General features: G+C 38.6%; 1 protein-coding gene across 4 annotated transcripts in view; it reads left to right on the top strand.

Annotated features, from left to right (window-relative positions):
• SSBP3 (single stranded DNA binding protein 3) overlaps window positions 1-19,034 on the top strand; it is a 207,680-nt gene that overhangs the window by 137,185 nt on the left and 51,461 nt on the right. For all 4 annotated transcript variants that reach the window (XM_058174936.1, XM_058174938.1, XM_058174937.1 and 1 more), the window contains exon 5: window positions 18,933-19,022. In XM_058174936.1, the coding sequence (XP_058030919.1) occupies window positions 18,933-19,022 (90 nt within the window). The remainder of the gene's footprint in view (window positions 1-18,932; window positions 19,023-19,034) is intronic.

The following is a 19,034-nucleotide window of genomic DNA, read 5'->3' on the forward strand; positions in this document are numbered from 1 at the left end:
GAACTGCCCAAAATTTGCAGATCTAAAGAACATTTCTTTAAGTGAACAAAATAGCAAGTTGGATAGCTCTGAAACAGTTACCCTCAAAATTCAGTTATGCTGTGGCACAGGAGTCTCCAACCTTGGCAACTTTAAGCCTGGTCTATATTTGAAATATTGAAGTATTGAAGTATTCAAATATTTCTAAGGGGCTATATGCCAAATAACACCAATCCCAGAATTATCCCATGTTGGGCCTTCAGCACTGCTCTGTTCCTGCCTTCACTTCCTCATTTTGCCATTGATATGAACAGATTGCTGTTACACTTCCTGGTTTTCCGGTTTTCAGTGATGCATATTGATGAGGTACACATCAACCTGTCAGAGTGGATGAAGGATCCTGTGAAATCATATACATAAGCATTACCTGCCATTATTTTAATTTTTTTGCACAGGAACGAACAAATTGCAGGCTTCATTTTTTTAGGCTCATGTAATGCTTTGGACATTAGCTACCATCAGCCCTAGCCAGCGCTGACAGATATAAGACATTGTGGGATTTCTCATCCACAGTACTGTACTTAAGAGCTCCAGACTGCATTCCATTGATTGGGTCTGCCTTATATTTACAGTGCTTACCTAGAAATGCTGCATTTAAAAGATGCCTATACAGAACAGTGAGACTCAGTTTGGTGTAGTGGATAAAGGCTAGAAACCAGGAGATTGTGAATTCTAGTGTGACCCTGGGACAGACATCCTCTGTTAACCCCTGGAAGAATGCAATAGTAAATTACTTCTGAAAATTCTGTGAACTTACCCAAGCAATTGCTTAAAGTCAAAACTAATTGGGAGGGAGGGAGGGAGGGAGGGAGAGAATCAGAATATAAACCAATTATCTCATTAAGTAGCTTATTAAATATCAAAATAATATAAATACTTCTATCAGACTGAATAAGAGGTAATTGAAGAGTATAGTCAATTATCAAAATAGAAAGCAGAATCTTTCAGTATTTTTTTTAAATAAAAGGATAGTTAATCAATGAGGCACAGGGAAACTTTAATCTTATAAATATCGCTGGAATAGCTTTTGCCAAACAGGGCAATTGTTAATCTGTTCAGAAACATAAAGTCATTTAAGTGGGTTGATTAATAAGCCTTGGTACCATAAATCTTGTCAGAAGCTGTGGGCACAAACTTTGACAGGAGTTCCTGGCTTTTATGTTTCGTGATTATAGTAATGGTACTGGATTAAAACAGCATGAACCAGATTTCGATATGTGGAAAAATGATCACAACAGTTCTTCACTTTACAAGTCTACAGTTAGATTGAGAAGTCAAACAACATGACAACGGGTTTAATGCTATAGAATCTGAAATTAGATTTCTGTATTCTCGACAGGCTTTTTAGCACCATATAAATCTAACCTTCCTCTTTTTGTATGAATTCCGTGTTAACTGGTTAACATAACTATGTTAACTCTAAGGATCGTTCCTTCCACAGTCTTTTCCATTTTAACAGTCAATCTATTTTAACTTTTATGTTGGAAGGGAGTTTATATTGTCCAAATGAGGAAATGGTTTGCTAAGGTTGTCTTTTACTTTTGTCTGGGTATATTTAATAAATGATTATTTTGGACTTAAGCTTCACATCTAGGTTCTCTTGGTGAGTAGTTGTCAGTTGGGTAGTCAATTGGCTACAGAAATTGAATGAATGAATAAATAAAGTAGCTATCCTATTATGGCTTACGGAACATTCACTTACCACAATTACCTTGGCCAGAATTCTTCACAGTGCAATTCTTCTTTGAAAAGCAAATGTGTAGACTATATTTCTGCCCTATAAATTCTTGATCCTACTTATTACATTCAGTTTTTTTTAAAAAAAAAAAAGCTTTTAAAAAGAAGGGCTGAATAATGCTGCCCTTACAGTACTAACAAAAACTGTTGCATTTCTTACACAAGATAGACATCAATCATTGCAGCAGACTAAAAGTTTATTGAAGGCACCGGAGGAGGTTCCTCATGTGTAGCCAAGAGGAGAATGTGTCTTGAACAGCCTTTCTTTCTGGAGGTGATACCTGAGAAGTTACATGAATTGGATTTGATCTCAGATTGAGCAAAGCAGGTGGTAGGAGATAAAACACTTTTTCAAGCTGTAAATTGAACATACTTCACAAAGGAACCAGTGGTATTTTAGCCTGTCCCCTACAGTTTACCAAAGTCAGCTTGCATTCTGTCACAGTATTATCATACTGGTCTCTGAGCACATAAAAATGTTGTGAAGTGGAAACATAAAATTTAAAAACAAATAGTTTGGATGGATGGATGATAGATAGATAGATAGATAGATAGATAGATAGATAGATAGATAGATAGATAGATAGATAGATAGATAGAAAGAACCTTTAAATTAGGCTTTGATTAGCTGAGTGACGATTCTGGCAAACCAAAGTAGCTGCCTAGAGCAGTGATGGCTAACCTTTTTGCCGTCGCGTGCCAAAACAGGGGTCCTGGGGGGGGTGCACGCATATGCCCACACCCATAATTCAACGCTCCCCCCCTGCATGCGCATGCCCCCCCACTCCCCCCGCTTTTGGCCCGGTGGGCCCGGTAGCCCTGTTTTTCACCCTCCCCAGGCTCCAGAGGCTTTCTTGGAGCCTGGGAAAGGCAAAAACGGCCTTCCCCACACACTCCAGAGGCCAGAAACGGCCTGTTTGCCGACTTCCAGTGGGAAATTTTCAGACTTCTAGGGTTGAGGAGAACATGGACAAGGGTTCACAACCTTCCCTGTTACAGTCTCAGCTCTAACGCCATAAAGTTCTTTCTATCTACCATCCAGCTTATGCTTCGTCTTCTTTCCTGGACTTTTAGAATGTAGTGGCACTAGAATTCTCCTGCCACATTTTTAAAAATTGCTTAAATACTTTGTGCTACAAGTCAAAGTTGCAGTCTTGCCTGGCATTCTCATTGTTTCAGAGGATTTGAAAGGAAGGGAAGTTGTAAGGCCCGTGCTGAATTTAAGAAAGGAATGTGATGCTCAGTTGTGGGGGGCAGGTCTTTCTGAGGTGTGAGGCCCCAGCCTTGTACTTGGGGATCTATTCCTATCAATACTGCTGACAAGTTTATTTCTTTGTGCAATACAGGTCGTCCTTGACTTACCACCATTTGTTTTGTGACCATTCGAAGTTACAACGTAACTTCGTAAATGGTCATAAAATGGGGCAAAACTCACAAATGCCTCACTTAGCAAGAGAAATTTTGGGTTCAATTGTGGTCGTAATTCGAGGATTACCTATAGTCAGTTTGCGTGGTTTTCCTTCCCATATTAATTGTGGGGCATCTCATTTCCAAATTTGAAGTAAAGTAAAAGTAAAAGGGAAGAATTTCCAAAAACATCTTGGATGTGAGTTTTCCTACTGTAGATACTTCTATGCTATACTGTCCTTTTCTGAATTTGACAGTTGTAACGATGATTTACATAGTAGAGAGTCTGGTAAAATATGGATTAATGGTGCAGAATATAATAATTCATCTGCCTCTTCCTCTCAAATTTATTATCTGCTTTTTAGCAAAGTTTTTGGCTAATGTGCCTAGCAAAGTAGTTATAAAGGTTACTTAAATTGCTCTAGTGAAGCACTTTTGAAAGAGCTTATAGAAACAATAAATAACCCGAAAGTGGGGTGTTTTTAGAGACAACACTTTCAGTTTTCATATGGTCCCTCCAAATCCTCCTTTCTACCTCAGACCCAGGTTTATTCAGCTGGTTATTCTTTATGTCAGATCCTTTCCTCTTCTTACTTGGATTAAAAGACAACACTATTAGCCATAACTGAAGCAGAAGTATAATACAGGGAAAGCTGGTTTCAGGATGGTTTAGAAGCCTGATCTTTTTCCTCTTTCTCTTTTTCTTGGCTGGTTTCCAGTGAGTAGGGCTTCTGTGTAAGCAAAGACAAATTGTTTTCATACTAATCTGAACTAGAAAGTGAGCTGCTGTTTGTCTTCTATGAAACGGCCCTGGGTCGGCCGATGTGTAAATCACGCTGGTGGTGAGGTGTGAGATAAAAGAGCAGAGTAACTATTCCTGTGGAGATTACATCACTGCGTTCTCTTGGAATGACACACTCCAGATACTTTTCCAAAACATGGTCAGAACTGGGTGAGGATGGTGGTGTTGTAACTGGAGCCTTCCGGACATTTTTAAAATATTTAAATCCGTGCAGTACCGTCTTCCTGCCCCTCTCCTTAGCAGTTGCATTGTTACCCAGTTTGCTCACTTAATTCAAACCAGAATGCCAGTGCTCATTAGACGTTGTGCAAATGGCATGTTTAAAAAAAAACTCACTTTAATTCCACTTATACTATTTGGATTATGGTATTTGCACACGTACCTGTGGGTAAATTATATAATTTATTTATTAAACAAATTTATATGGCTGCCCAATTCATATATAGGTGGCTCCAGATGGCTCACGTTTAAACATCCACTACATAAAAACCCATAAGCCCTCCTCCCCCATAGCAGCAACAAGACAATCAGATCAAAAACTGTCTACTATTGACCTCACCCCATTCCTAAGAGGTTTATAAGGGGCGTGCATAAGAGCACAAGAGTGCCTACCGTTCCTGTCCTATTGTTTCCTTTCTTTATATTCAATTAATTTAGTTATTACATACTCATACTTATATATATACTTATATATTGTATAGTTATTTCATGCTTACACTCATATATACTATGTGACAAAATAAATAAATAAAATAAATCTCTTGATCAGCTTCATCTCCATTCGTGGTCCCCAGACCCAATGACAAAACCACATTTTTGGGGACTTTTGGAAAAGCATCAAGTTGGGGATCAACTGTACTTCATGAGAGTGATATTCAATAGAGAAGGGGCCACCACCGAGAAGGCTATTTTTTGTGCTTCCACCAGACATATATCCCTAATTGATGGGACAGGTAACATAACTTGGGTGAGCCATGTTATCCTGGAGAGACAGGTGAATGTAATAGTCCTTCAGTTTATAAACCCGCAAATTAAAATTGTAGGAAGTCAAAATACTAAACTCGGGAAACAGCTAAAAATTTTTACTGGGGGCACTCTTTTTTTTTATATTGTTTTGTAGGGGTTCTTTTAGGGAGTTTGAAGCAACCTTCAGAAATAAGTTCAGAAATGGTGGTGCAGTGGTTAGACTGCAGTATTGCAGGCTACTTCTGCTGTTCACCGACTGCCAGCAGTTTGGCAGATTGAATCTCACCAGCTCAGCCTTCCATCCTTCCAAGTCGGTAATATGAGGACCCAGGCTGTTGGGGGCAATATGCTGACTCTGTAAACCGCTTAGAGAGGGCTGTAAAGCACTATGAAGCAGTATATATGTCTAAGTGCTATTGCTATCCCTTGTTAGAGCACAATCTACTTCACCCTTTCATAGTGATGTCTCCTTCTACTGCATTATGAGGAGTATAGCAGTCATAAGATGGCTTTGGTCAAGCTTGAAACTTCTCAGAAGGGGATTGAACTTGGCCTTGCATGTTGCAGTCCCAGACAGAAGCTTCCAAAAATGTTTTCCTAGGGTGCCAGCACACCTTAAAATAAGTCTAATGTTGAAAATTTTGCTCTTTTTCATAATGTGTGTTTACAGTATTATAGTACAATCACAGTACAACCACTGAACGTCATAATTAAGCAGACAATGCTTGGTCTGGTTAAGATCTTGAAATTCTTTTTTTAATTTATGGTTTTTTTAATTATAGTTAAAATTTGACCATTGATTCCAGCTGTCTAGCTTACTTGTTTAAAAGAGTAAAAGATGTAAATTCAGAAGTTCCTGATTTGAATGATGGCCCTGCCATTAACTCAGTATTAACCTCTGAATCTACTTGTTACAAGAATTAGTGAAATGTTTTTAAAGCACTTTTACTGCTCCAAGCTGATCACTTCTTAGTGGATCCCCCTCCATCCTTGGCAAATATGGACTCTGAGGTAAGATAAATAGCTTACATTGAAGAACTGTATGTGAATTGAACAAATGATATGTGTCTGAGCTTAATAAAAGTCTGTTTCCTCGGTGAATTTAAAAGGAGGAAGTTTATATATCTGAATTGTGCATCTATTAATGCTAGCCGAGGAATATATGAACTATATAGTTCACTGCCCTAGTCAGCAGGAGATTGACACAACAACATTAGAGATTTCTGACTGAAAGAGTCTGGCTGTAGACAAGCCCATTTTTTCCCACCAAAGAAGATCTGGTTTCTACCAGGTTTCCACCCTGGCTGAGACAATGTCATCTGCTTTGAGGAATCAGCCACCTTTCACAGTTGGTCCTGACCTGAAGGCCTTCAGAAAGGCAGTCAAAGCTTGGGCCTTTGAGTCTGAATGAGCTGAATCCCAGTTGTTGAATTGTGTTACGTTTTAATCTGGTTGCCATTTCATAATTTTAAATGTGTCATGTTGCTTTGTGTAATGGTTCTGTGTCTCTTGCTGACTTTTTTCTTTTTTTAGGCTGGCCAGAATTACTTTGCTGTATTAGGTGGTCGTATAAATGTTATAAATAGACAGATAAATAAATAAAGAGTTGCTTTTGTCAAATCTGGAAGGAAGAGGCAACGGTCTCTTCATTAGATGAGTCTAATTATCTGGTTGCATGTAACAACTATCTGCAGCCTTAGTGACAAATTAGCTGGAAAAGCATCACTTAAAACCGAATCATTTCTTGGAATACAAGTGTCTTGAAACCTGGTTGTGCTTTCCTCCCACGCCAAGCTGTTTTCAGCTGTTGCTGCATTTTTAAAAATATTTTGTTTCCAATTCTGGAATTGCCTAAGAGATGAAAATGAGCATTAGCTGGGTTTTGTTGACTAGGAGGTCTGCTCAGAATGCCTTTCCTGTGCCCTAGAGCAGTGGCACCAACCTTTTGGGCACCAGGGACCTTGTTCTGTGGAGAGAGGTTTTTCCATGGACTGGAGGTAGTGTGGTTTCATGTGGTGCCTGCAACCCACCATTGGGACATGGCTTGTTTGTGCAGCCCAGTTTCTGGCATGCCACAGACCGGGGGTTGGGGACCCCTGCCTTACAACATTAAGGTTGAATACCACAGCAAGTTCTAATAGTCAACAGTTTTATATAGGGGAATAAAGGAATATATCTTCTCACCCTTTCCCTTTGACTTTTTCTTTTCCTCTTCCTATCTTCTTTTTTTCTTTACTGCTGAACTTAAGTAGATAGTTTAAGCATCAGGTCCTGTGTTGAGTTGTTCAGCTTCTTCTGCATTGTGATCTACATCATTCTTTATTTGCAAAGCAATGCTTGCAGGCAGCAGTAATAAATCAATTAATGACTCTGATGAATCATTTAATGGCTGACAAAATACCACTAAAGCCAACAGCTTGGATCTCTATAGCAGTACCAGAAGATGCTGGTTGACTCAGAGCTGGGAGATGAAACAGCGACTGTTAGCTCAATTAGCACAATTAGTGTGCGATTTAAAGGCTTAGACGGCATCTGCTGGAGTATACCAAGCCGGTGTGTTGACTGCATGTCTCCGTTTGAAGGCTGAACTCATCCATCCAGGTTTTCATCGTCTTCCATGCCAGTTTGATTTTAAAAATATCATCAGTGAGTATCGGGAACTATTCAGTGATAGACTTTGCAATTAGAGCAAAAGTTATAGCAGTCTGAACCTTGCTTCCTATTCTGCAGGAATCTGTCAGACTTCCCACACATGCAGATGCTAAGCTGTATCCCAGGCTAATGACATTTCCCACAAGTATAGTAACTCCACCAGGTGTGCCGATTGCAATCACTGCTCAGGTGTTAGGGCACCACATTAATAAACAATGCAACTATTTTGTTGGGCTTGCTTGGCCATTTCTGTATTAGCTTGACCTATGAGCGACGCAAATGAGTTTTGAAGATGTTGCTAATAATGCACTGATGCATTAAAATGTACCTAACAGCGCTGAAGAATTATAAAAGTGTTACTATATAACACATTCCTGATTCTACTGTGGATTATGAGCATGCCCTAACTGAAACTTTAGATGCACTGTATTTCTGGAACATAAGGAGGGAGTCCATAATCAAAGCTGCAGAATCCCTTCCCTTCCCTTCATAATCAATAGTTATCAAGGCTGCTATTTATCTTACCATGTTGTGTGAACCTACAAAGAGATTTAGTTTCTCAAGGGTAAGAGTAAGGAGGAAACCAGTGGCCCCAGCAGTCTTTCCTGTTACTAGACTTGTTAAGAGTCTATTTCTGCAACATTTGAAGAGCCACAGATTTCCCCCACCTCTGCTTTAGAACCCCCAGTGTTGTTTTTTTGGTGGGGGGAACTATCATTAAGGTAGTGTTTGGGCATCTTAGTTTTAGTAGTGTGTAGTTTTTTTTAAATGAACTTTTGTTTTTAGAAACAAAAACAGTTAGATGTAGAACGCACCATATGAATAATATAAAATAGCTGCTCTGTGTAGTCATACTGTCTCCTTGGTTATTCACAAAGTTCTCCCTGTTGTAGACAAATGAATTGCAGTTGTATACCACCTATGACACAGTGTAACTTTATAGCAAGGAAGTTCATCGCTGTTAATGTAGTTAATTTTGTGGATAATCATATTAGATGTTCTGCGAATACAGGCAGTCCTTGACTTAGAACTGTTCATTTGGTGACCATTCAAAGTTACAACGGCACTGAAAAAAAGTGACTTATGACTGTTTTTCACACTTACGACCATTGCTGCATCTATGTGGTCATGTGATCAAATTTCAGACACTCAGCATGCCTCATATTTATGACGCACTGACTCATATTTATGACGGCTGCAGTGTCCCAGGGATCATGTGATCACTTTTGATGACCTTCTGATAAGCAAAGTCAACGGGGAAGCCAGATTCACTTAACAACCGTGTTACTCATTTAACAACTGCAACGATTTGCTTAGCAAGTGTGGTAAGAAAAGTCATCGTAAAATGGGGCAAAATTCACTTAACAGCTGTCTTGCTTAGCAACAGAAATGTTGGGTTCAGTTGTGGTCGTAAGACAAGGACTACCTGTAAAAGTTTCAAGTAAAAGTAATCTCCTCTTTCCATTCAACGGTGTAGGAATATGTATTTGTAGGTAAGAATGAGAATGCTATACATCAAACGTATAAGCAGCATGAGGAAGTTGGCAAAGCATTTTGAGAGTAACTAGATAAGTGGAAACCACATGTGTATGTAAGCTGATAATGATCATAGAGGCACAGAAGTCTTGCTAATTGTATTTAGCTACTTAACTAACAGTCTTTGTCTTTCATATAATATAATGAAGAAATGCAGGAGAGGATCTTATTGGACTACTGATTTTATTAAATAGAAAATGTATGCACCTATACCTCTTCAACCACTGTTGTGACTATCTTTTGGGCATCTTCCCCATTTAACATTTCTTCTTTATAGGGTTGACTTCTCTTCCCTCTCCCACGCACTATATATATTCATTTCTTTATTGGATTTATTCATAGGGGAAAATTTTTTTAATTAGGAAGTGAGAGAAAAATATAAATAATAATTCAACTAATTACTTCTTGTAACCTGAATTCTGTGCCTAGGTTTTCCACTACCTTGGCCCAGGGATCACCATCCTTTATTCACCTTTACAGAACTCTGGGAATTTTTTTAAGATACTGGCCCAGATACTAGGTAGTCTTTTAGTGCTTCTTAAATGTACTTGCTTTCTTGATAGCCTGACTCTTGTATGAACCTCAGAAACAGATACGCCCTGTTAAGTAATATGATAAATATAGATAGTAGAGAGAATAACATTGATGACTCCTCTATTTCTCAAGAGCAAGGAAAGACTAATTTATTTTACTTTATATGTATGTATGTATGTATGGATGGATGGATGGATGGATGGATGGATGGATGGATGGATTGATTGATTGATTGAATTTATCTTGCCGCCTATTCACCCATGGCGACTCAAGGAGGATTACAGAATTTAAAACCATATTTAAAACAATAAAAACTAACAAAAAGTATCAAATAAATTAATATAGTACAATATAAAAAAAATCACCCCTCACCTCCCACCCCCTGCTCCTGCCCTGGCGACAGCAGATCACATGACCCATTTAATGGGCTCCATCCTGCTCTGAGTTCCCCAGGGCCGCTGGCAGAACCAGGTCTTCAGCACCTTCCAGAAGAGTATTAGAGTGGGGGCCATTCTAATCTCTGGAGGAATGTTGTTCCAGAGAGAGGGAGCCACCACGGAGAAGGCCCTTCTTCTGGGTCCCACCAGATGTATCTCCCTCAGGGATAGGATCCGCAACATTCCCTGCCTCCCCGCTCTGATGGGTTGGGTAGATGTGCCAGCAAGAGACGGACCCTCAAATAACTTTGTCCCAAGTTCTGAAGTGCTTTAGATTGAATTGCACCCAGAAGCAAATCGGCAACCAATGCAGCTCCCGCCGGAGAGGTAATACATGTGTACATTGGGTCTGCACAAAACCATGCAGACCGCTGCATTTTGCACCCACTGGAGCTTCCGGATGCTCTTCAAGGGCAGCCCCATGTAGAGCGTGTTGCAATAGTTAAGATGGTAAGTGAGTAGACAGTGACTAATGATGTCACTGCACATGTGATTGATCCACTCCATTCTACCTGGTAGAAGTCCAAGGAGTAACAAGCAGGTAGAAATGTTATATTGTAAGAAAGCTTACGGCTAGCCTGGCTGAAGTCTCCTGATACTGCACCCCGTAGTGTTACTTAAGGTAAGAATAGTTTGCACCTGAGTTGCAGAAAGTTCCCTGAACTCACCAGCTATGTTCTTTCTATCACAGATATGGGGAGGATGAAACCAAGGAGGGTTGTTACAGAGAGAGACAATGCCACATGGCAGGCTTCTAAATAATTCATCAAGTCTGGTAGATACAATTCTTCCCTTGCATTCTGTTCAGGACACTGTGGATACTTTAATTATTAACTTCCAGCCAAGTGTCACAATGTGTATGTCAAATTGACATGTGCGTATCTTGGGGGGAAAAAATAACTCCATGATTTGATGGGAAGTATGCCTGGGCCAGAAGAGCTTTGCATAGTACCCGGCATTCCAACTGGCAACTGTGAAGGGCATTCCAGGCCAGCCAGGAAATGTAACAGATGTCTTGTTGCGTCTGTGATATGTCCAAACTGAGAGGTTGCACACACCACAAAAGGGACCATGATATCTTGCATTTCCTTTTCCATGGCTTGGCTGCCTATCCATGGTGAGTTTTATCCCATTGTGGATAAAGAGAGCATAGCTTGTACGTTCTGCTTTAAAAAAAACCAAACACCCTGTATTCTTTGCAAGTGGTGCTGATGAAAGTTTGAATGGATAACTAGCATTGCTAAATATAGTGGGGGGGGTTTCCCCCCTTTGATAGTTAGATGGGTTGTAAAATAGTAGAATTTCTGAATTGCATTATTATAAGCTGTTTTAGGGATTCTGTCTAACTCTGGGAAGCTCACCAAAGAGAGCTTAGAGTATGCTGGAAATCTCCTGAAAAAATAAAATATTGCCTGGCAGCTTTATTACAGTGCCTCCTGTCTTTGGAAGAGCAGCACATTAGGTGATACAAAGCGTTTGGTTTTAATAAATATAATTGGGTGTACTGTAATTTAGAGCTAGATTCTGTATATAGGCTTATTACTAGAAGTAGTAGTGAATTGCTAGGATTACTTAAAAGAGAAGTTGTAATATTTTCATGGTCTATTTTTAAAAAAATGCTTTTTAAGATGTGAATAAAAGAAAAAATTTTTCCCTGGTTTTCAACTTGATGATGCATAATCATCTTTTCTACTACCTTCTCCTATTGGTGTCTTATGTTTATATTACTTTGTTGTTTGTATGTACACTGTCTGAAAGTTTATGCACTCTACACTACTCTACTCTACCCTACTCTACTCTACTCTACTCTACTCTAGAGATAAGTGGCTTATGAATTTATTTTTCATAGTTGTGTATAACTTTGTTTTAATACCTTCATTTTCTTTAAAAACATATTGGCTCAGATAGCTGGGAAGAGAATGGGTAGATGTCAATAATTTCATGTAGAGTTCCATCTACTTTTCCTCTATCCTCTATTTCAGTATATAGGATCTTTTCCATAATTGATCTTCATTCCCTCTTTTGTGCTTGTCATATAACACTATATTCTTTGCCATTCATTAGTATTCCAAAGTAGACAAGTCCTACATTTATAATGATTCTTTAAAAACCCAAAGAAAAAGCATTCTCTTCTCCCATCCGCCCCCCCATCCCCAAACTGGTAGGAGAAAAAAAATTCTCAAGCTTTAGTTGTACCTAATAAGGAGCTAGGGAAAAAAGAATCCTTCAAAACACATCCCAGGCTTTCCTAATTTTGTTATCTTCAGATGTTTTGGATTGCAACTCCTAATATTTCCAGCCCTGTGTTTTATAGCTATAAGGGGATGGTAGGAGTTGTAATCTAGATGGCATCAAGTTTGGAAAGGCAAATAAGAAATCCTTTAAGAGTTTACTTAAGTCTTCAGTTTTGGGGTAAAATCTGATGACATCTTGAATTGTGTTGATTTGGGAGAAGATTATTTATTGGGACCAATAAAGACACTAGCACCTATTTTTTTTTTCTTCCTTTGCAACCATTTTCCAAAGAGTGTTAACCTAGCTCAGTGGTGGAATTCAATTTTTTTTTGCTACCGGTTCTTTGGGCATGGCTTGGTGGGCATAGTGTGGCTTGGTGGGCGTGGCAGGGGAAGGATACTGCAAAATCTCCATTTCCACCCCACTCCAGGGGAAGGATACTGGAAAATCCCCATTCCCTCCCCACTCCTGGAGGAAGGATGTTGCAAAATCTCCATTCCCACCCACTCTGAGGCCAGGCAGAGGTGGTATTTGCTGGTTCTCCGAACTATTCAAAATTTCTGCTACTGGTTCTCCAGAACCTGCTGAATTTCACCCCTGACCTAGCTGGAGATTTTTGAAGTGGCTGCTAATGACTGGGAAAGTCCAAGGAAACTCAAGAAAGTGGGGGAAGAATATGATTTTTTTTTCTTTCTTTGACCATCATATCCTCCCGGCTGTTTTTAGGGGAACTCCTTTGAAAAAGAACTAAAAAGATAAAAAAGGGACTGTTCGTTGAATTGCATTAGTATTTTATATGTTGATTGGGACTGTTCTATTTGTAACCCAAGAAGTCCGTTCTGCAAGCATTAAAGCATTTATTCTTGTCCTCTCATTTCTGCTATGAAATGATTATGTGACAAACTCTTTGCTTCTTATTTCTCTTGTGTTATATCAGGCTTAGTAAAAGAACTTAGCCACAGCTGTTTTAGTAAACACTTATTTACTTTAAATAGGTTTCAGCCTTGCTTTGCTATATGCAATTAAAAAGTAAGGATAAATTAAAAACTGTGTACAAGTAGTCCTCGACTTATGACCACAATTGAACCCACCATTTCTGTTGCTAAGCGAGACAGTTAAGTGAGTTTTGCCCCATTTTACGACCTTTATTGTCACAGCTGTTAAGTGAATCACTGAGTTTGTTAAAGTTAGTAACGCGATTGTTAAATGAATCTGGCATCCCCATTGACTTTGCTTGTCAAAAGGTCACAGAAGGTGATCACATGATCCTGGGACACTGCAACCGTCATAAATACGAGTCAGTTACCAAGCGTCTGAATTTTGATCACATGATCATGGGGAATCTGCAACAATCATGGGTATGAAAAATGGTCATCAGTCATTTTATTCAGTGCCGTTGTAACTAAACAGTCACTAAACAAAGTACCGTATATACTCGAGTATAAGCTGAGTTTTTCAGCACGTTTTTTGTGCTGAAAAACGTCCCCTCGGCTTATACTCGGGTCTATACGGCTTATACTCGAGTTTTGTTTTTTTTTTAAGCCCCTCGGCTTATACTCGAGTATATACGGCTTATACTCGAGTTTTTTTTTTTTCTTTTTTTCACATTTTACCGGACGGCGCGGGGAAGCCCTGCCGGTGCAGTGAGAGGGCGGGCGGGAGCCGCCAGCCTTCTCAGCTGAGGGAGGAGGTTTCCCAACCGGTAGGTGCCTCATTTCCCACCCTCGGCTTATACTCGAGTCCCCAGTTTACCCCAGTTTTTGGGGTAAAATTGGGGACCTCGGCTTATACTCGGATCGGCTTATATTCGAGTATATACGGTATGTAAGTTGACAACTACCTATAATGGGATACCTACCTATCATGCGATTTATATAACATAAGATCCTATATTTTTTTAAAAGGAGTATGTCAATATCAGTTGGCACTTAATGAGTGCAACTCTATTTGTCAGAAATGTATATATCCTTTTAAATGATAAAATTTACTTGAATGTTTAAAATGTTTTTTTTTCTCCATCGGAAGATGGTCTCCTATTTTTTTCTATATCTAGCCTAATGGTAAGTCAAAGATTATTTTTTCCCAAAATGTAGCTATTTCAACTATGGAGTTGTCAGAAACTGAGACAGATGTGCTTACAATGTGGAAACATATAAGATACTTATTAATGCTTCTTCGGAATCCATAAAGAAATGATTGTCCCAATGAGCTGTTTTCAATATCAAACATCTTTGTTCAAAACGTTAAACAGCTAACATGACTTTGATGTGCAGACTGGGATTTCTGGTTCATTGCAACCTGGCAATATTTTGTTAGATTTGAAACTGAAAAGTGGTTTTATTATTTTGGTTGGAAGACCTTGTTAAATGTGTGCATTTTAAGATGCTGTTGCTAATGTCAGTGTAATGTATCAGTAATAATTGATAGCAGTTCACCTTTATTTTTTTTTAAAAAAGAAATGCCACACTATAATTTATAACTAAAGAGATAAAATACCTTGTGTCATCATAAAGAACTTTTCTGGAGTCACAGCATTAAGATGTAGCAATTTTGGTGAAGAGGAAATATATTTGATAATATTTTTCATGGGTCCGTTGTAATTGAGACTTACAGTTAACAACCTGTAGTTCCATACGTAACAATAGCAATAGCTCTGAGACTTATATACCGCTTCACAGTGCTTTACAGCCAGCCCCCTCTAAGTGGTTTACAGAGTCAGCATATTGCCCCTAACAATCTGGATCCTCATTTTATCCACCTCAGAAGGATGGAAGGCTGAGTCAACCTTGAGTCAGTGTAGTTCTTTCATTGTGACATTTTCCTGTACATGTTCTCCAGTATTCTAGGATAGTCCTGTGATAAGATCCAGTGGAACTTAAATGTGGCTTTCAATACATTTCACGTGACTATGTTGGAAGTTATGTTCATTACTGCTTTATAAATAAGCTGACAAAAATTGCTAACCCACAGAAAAGATTTCATGGTCTACTGGGGCATAGAAGGAAAGAGATGTCTTTCTTAGAAGCCTATTCCATGCATCTGATGAAGAGGATTGTGATCTACCAAAGCTTAAACAATATACAGTAATGATTGGATCGTTGCAAGATACTTCATTGTTTTTGCTGCAAAATTAACAAAGCTCTGCATTATTTCTTTGCTAGTTAGCTTGCTGACTTCATTCCTAAATGCAGAACAAGGAACTGATGGAGCATTTTATTGCCTGTTTCATTGGCCTGCTGATTCCATGTAACCGTCGTTTCTTGCATTTCCCAGTGGCTACTCTTAGGCCAGCTCTTAAACACAAGGCTATAAAGCAAAACAAAAGAAAATCATTACAATCTGAGAGATTTGCCCTATTCAGATCACTGTATAAAACAAATCATTTGGCTGCTCACATTTTTCAACAGTGATTTTTTGAACCTGTCAAGTCAGTAGACTGCTGATTAAATTAAACGTAGTATTGATAAGACTGTTGTCTGTGATCAGTGGAGACACAATCCTTGACATGATTCTGGTTGCAGTTTTGCAATCTTTCAAACATTAGTCATAACTAAATCATTTATTTCATTAAGTCTTTGTTAGCTCATTCTTGATTGCATTCAGAATAGACAAGTTTTCCTTTGTTAATTTTTGACTAAAATGTTTAAAAGCAATCCCTTTTGAAAAATATAAAACTCTTAACACAATTTTTTTTTCTATTTTTCCATGTGGGAGTTTTGTATAGATATTTCTATTTATCACTATCTTGGGCTTTTAGACAGTTTACTTCTAGATAAAAAAAGAAGAAACTACTGTTGGCAAAAAAATTCATTAAAAATTAAGCAATTAGAATAATATTTTCATTAAAAAAAAATAGTAGTAGTAGCAAGGTTGGGAACCGTAAAGCAAAGCCACAGAAGAGTGACTGAAAAATTATCAGAACAGAGCCTACTTTTCAGGTCTGACAAACAATATTTCATCACACATGGCTTATCTACTTTTTGTTTTCCTCCAGCTAGCTATTTATATGGCTTAGTTTCTCAGAAGTGAATCTGGCAGAGACATTAAACTCTATATTCAGCAATAGAGAAATCTACATTTAAAACAAAACTCATATTTTCAAATTGTAATTTTATAAATCTCTATGTGGTTCTCATAGGTGAAGGACTGATGATTTGAGAATGGACAGTTGATGTTTACAGGGTGTTTTTTTAAGTCTTGCTGCTTTAATGTAGCCATTATTAAAGTGATGTCACCATCCCTTTTGGCCTCAATTTTTGTTTTGTCTTACTTAGCATGAGTGTGTGTTGTTTTGCCTTCAAGTCACTGGTGACTCTTAGTGAATGCCTGGGCTCATCCCTGCAGTTTTCTTGGCAAGGTTTTGGAAATGGTTTTCCATTGCATGCTTCCAAGGGCTGAGTAGATGTGACTGGCCCAAGGTTACCCATCTGTCTTTGTGCCTAAAGTAGGACTAGAACTCACGATCTTCCAGTTTCTAACCTGATGCCATAAACCACTACACTAAATTGGCCTTCTGTCCCCTGACCCCCTGAAACAATAGAAAATTGAAAGAACCAATAGCAATCATTTTGCTAAGCAGAAATATGCTGATAATGGAATATCTATATCAGAGCATGCAACCCAAGCTGGATTATTAAAACTGTTGGGGTTGATTTGGACATAGCCTATTTATGTATTCCATATGCATATGTGTGTTATCATTTAGCATTATAAAAATGAGTTCCCCTAGCTCAGTGTTTCTCAATTTTGGCAACTTTAAGGATCTGTGGACTTCAACTCCCAGGATTCCTCAGCAAGTCCAGCTAGCTGGGGAATTCTGGGAGTTGAAGTCCACAGATCTTAAAGTCACCATAGTTGAGAAACACTGCTTTAGCTCATGGACAGCTTCATCCTCCAGATGTGCTGTGAAGTCAGTTAAAAGAAGTGTGTGTGTGTGTGTGTGTGTGTGTGTGTACATACACACACACACACACACACACAAATACACACACACACATCAGAATGACATTCAGAAAGACACATCAGCTCAGCATCCTTTTGCATAAGGCTCGACTAGAGACTGTGTCTTTTATGCTGAAATTGGGAAACTACTAGGGACATGGAAAAGGCTGTTTTTGTTCGTTTGTTCTTGCTTAGTTTATTGACTGTCTGGTTTAGCTAGCAAAGTACCTTTACCCTTTCTCTTTCCAGTTCAGATGAACACATTATATCGGGGCCAGTTAATCAGTAAACTTTTCCTGCAAATCCCACATAAGCCACATAAAATACTGCCAGAGATCAAATGAGGACATAGACTAAAGGCTTTGTACCTACCTCACAACTTTCCTTATAACGCAGCAGCTAAAGCTGCTCGGTGCTTTTGAAAGAAGGAAAAATCAAAAAGAGAAAATAGGTAGAAAGGTTTATACGCACACCTCTTTTATTTCCTTGGCTTGGCTTTAAATATTAAGTATGATCATTTTGCTCTTTAAACTTGGCAGGTTAAATATTTAGCACTTCTGTCTTTTAGATTATATTCTAGGTTGTGTGGTACAGTCCTCAGTTGAAAGAAAGATCTTAGTCACTTTTGTCTTTAACTGAAAGTGATGTTGGTAGCCATCTCTTAAATTATGAAGTGACCATTTTTTAAATTTAAAAAAGAAGTCTCATTAGAAAGGTATGTCTGAAACTTCATTATCCCAGAACTAGGCTAGATGAACGGCTATAGTATAAAAGTGTAAATGTAGAAAATGCTCTGGAGCAATGTCTCCTAACTTGGCAACTTTAAGATGCATGAACTTCAAATCCTGCTCTAGAGTGTTTTTAACCATGGTCAGTATTAGATCTCTACACTGAAAGATAAGGATTTGCCATTCTCTTTGTCCATAAGTATATTCTACAAAAAATTGCTTAGTTTTGAAAGCTTTAGTAATAACTTCTGCTGTTTTGATGACAGATCTGTAAGAATGAGAATTGAACCAAGCTCTCAGTTGCCACCTCATTCAGAATGACAGCCATTGATGTTTTGTTCATTTTAATGGCACAATTTTACAATACAGTTTCATTCTCTTTGGGTAGACTTGATAATCATAAGGTTGGTAACTGGCCGTATTATGGTGGACACATGAAATATGTACAGGTAGTCCTCGACGTATGACCACGATTGAGTCCAAATTTCTGTTACTAAGCAAGAAAGTTAAGTGAATTTTCCCTGATTTTATGACCTTTCTTGGCACGGTTGTTAAGTGAATCACTGCAGTTTTTAAGTTAATAACAGGGTTGTTAAGTGAATCTGGCTTCTCCATTGACTTTGTTTATCAGAAGGTCGCAAAAGGGGATCTCATGACCCCGGGACACTGCAAACGTTATAAGTACATGCCAGTTACCAAGCATCTGAATTTTGATCACATGACCACAGGGATGCTGCACCGTAAAGCGGTCATAAGCCAATTTTTTTTAGTACCATTGTGACTTTGAATGGCCACTAAATGGATGGTTGTAAGTTGAGGACTTTCTGTACCAATGTCCTTTACACTGATTTCAAACCAGGGTTATCCAAATAAATGCATACCATATATTTATTTGTTTGTTTGTTTGTTTGTTTCCAGAGTGCAGCTGCAGCGCCAAGTCCAGTACTTGGAAACATTCCTCCAAATGACGGAATGCCAGGAGGACCCATTCCTCCCGGTTTCTTTCAGGTAAGGGTTAAT

The sequence above is a fragment of the Ahaetulla prasina genome, chromosome 3 (genome assembly GCF_028640845.1).
Source record: "Ahaetulla prasina isolate Xishuangbanna chromosome 3, ASM2864084v1, whole genome shotgun sequence".
Classification (NCBI taxonomy): domain Eukaryota; kingdom Metazoa; phylum Chordata; class Lepidosauria; order Squamata; family Colubridae; genus Ahaetulla; species Ahaetulla prasina.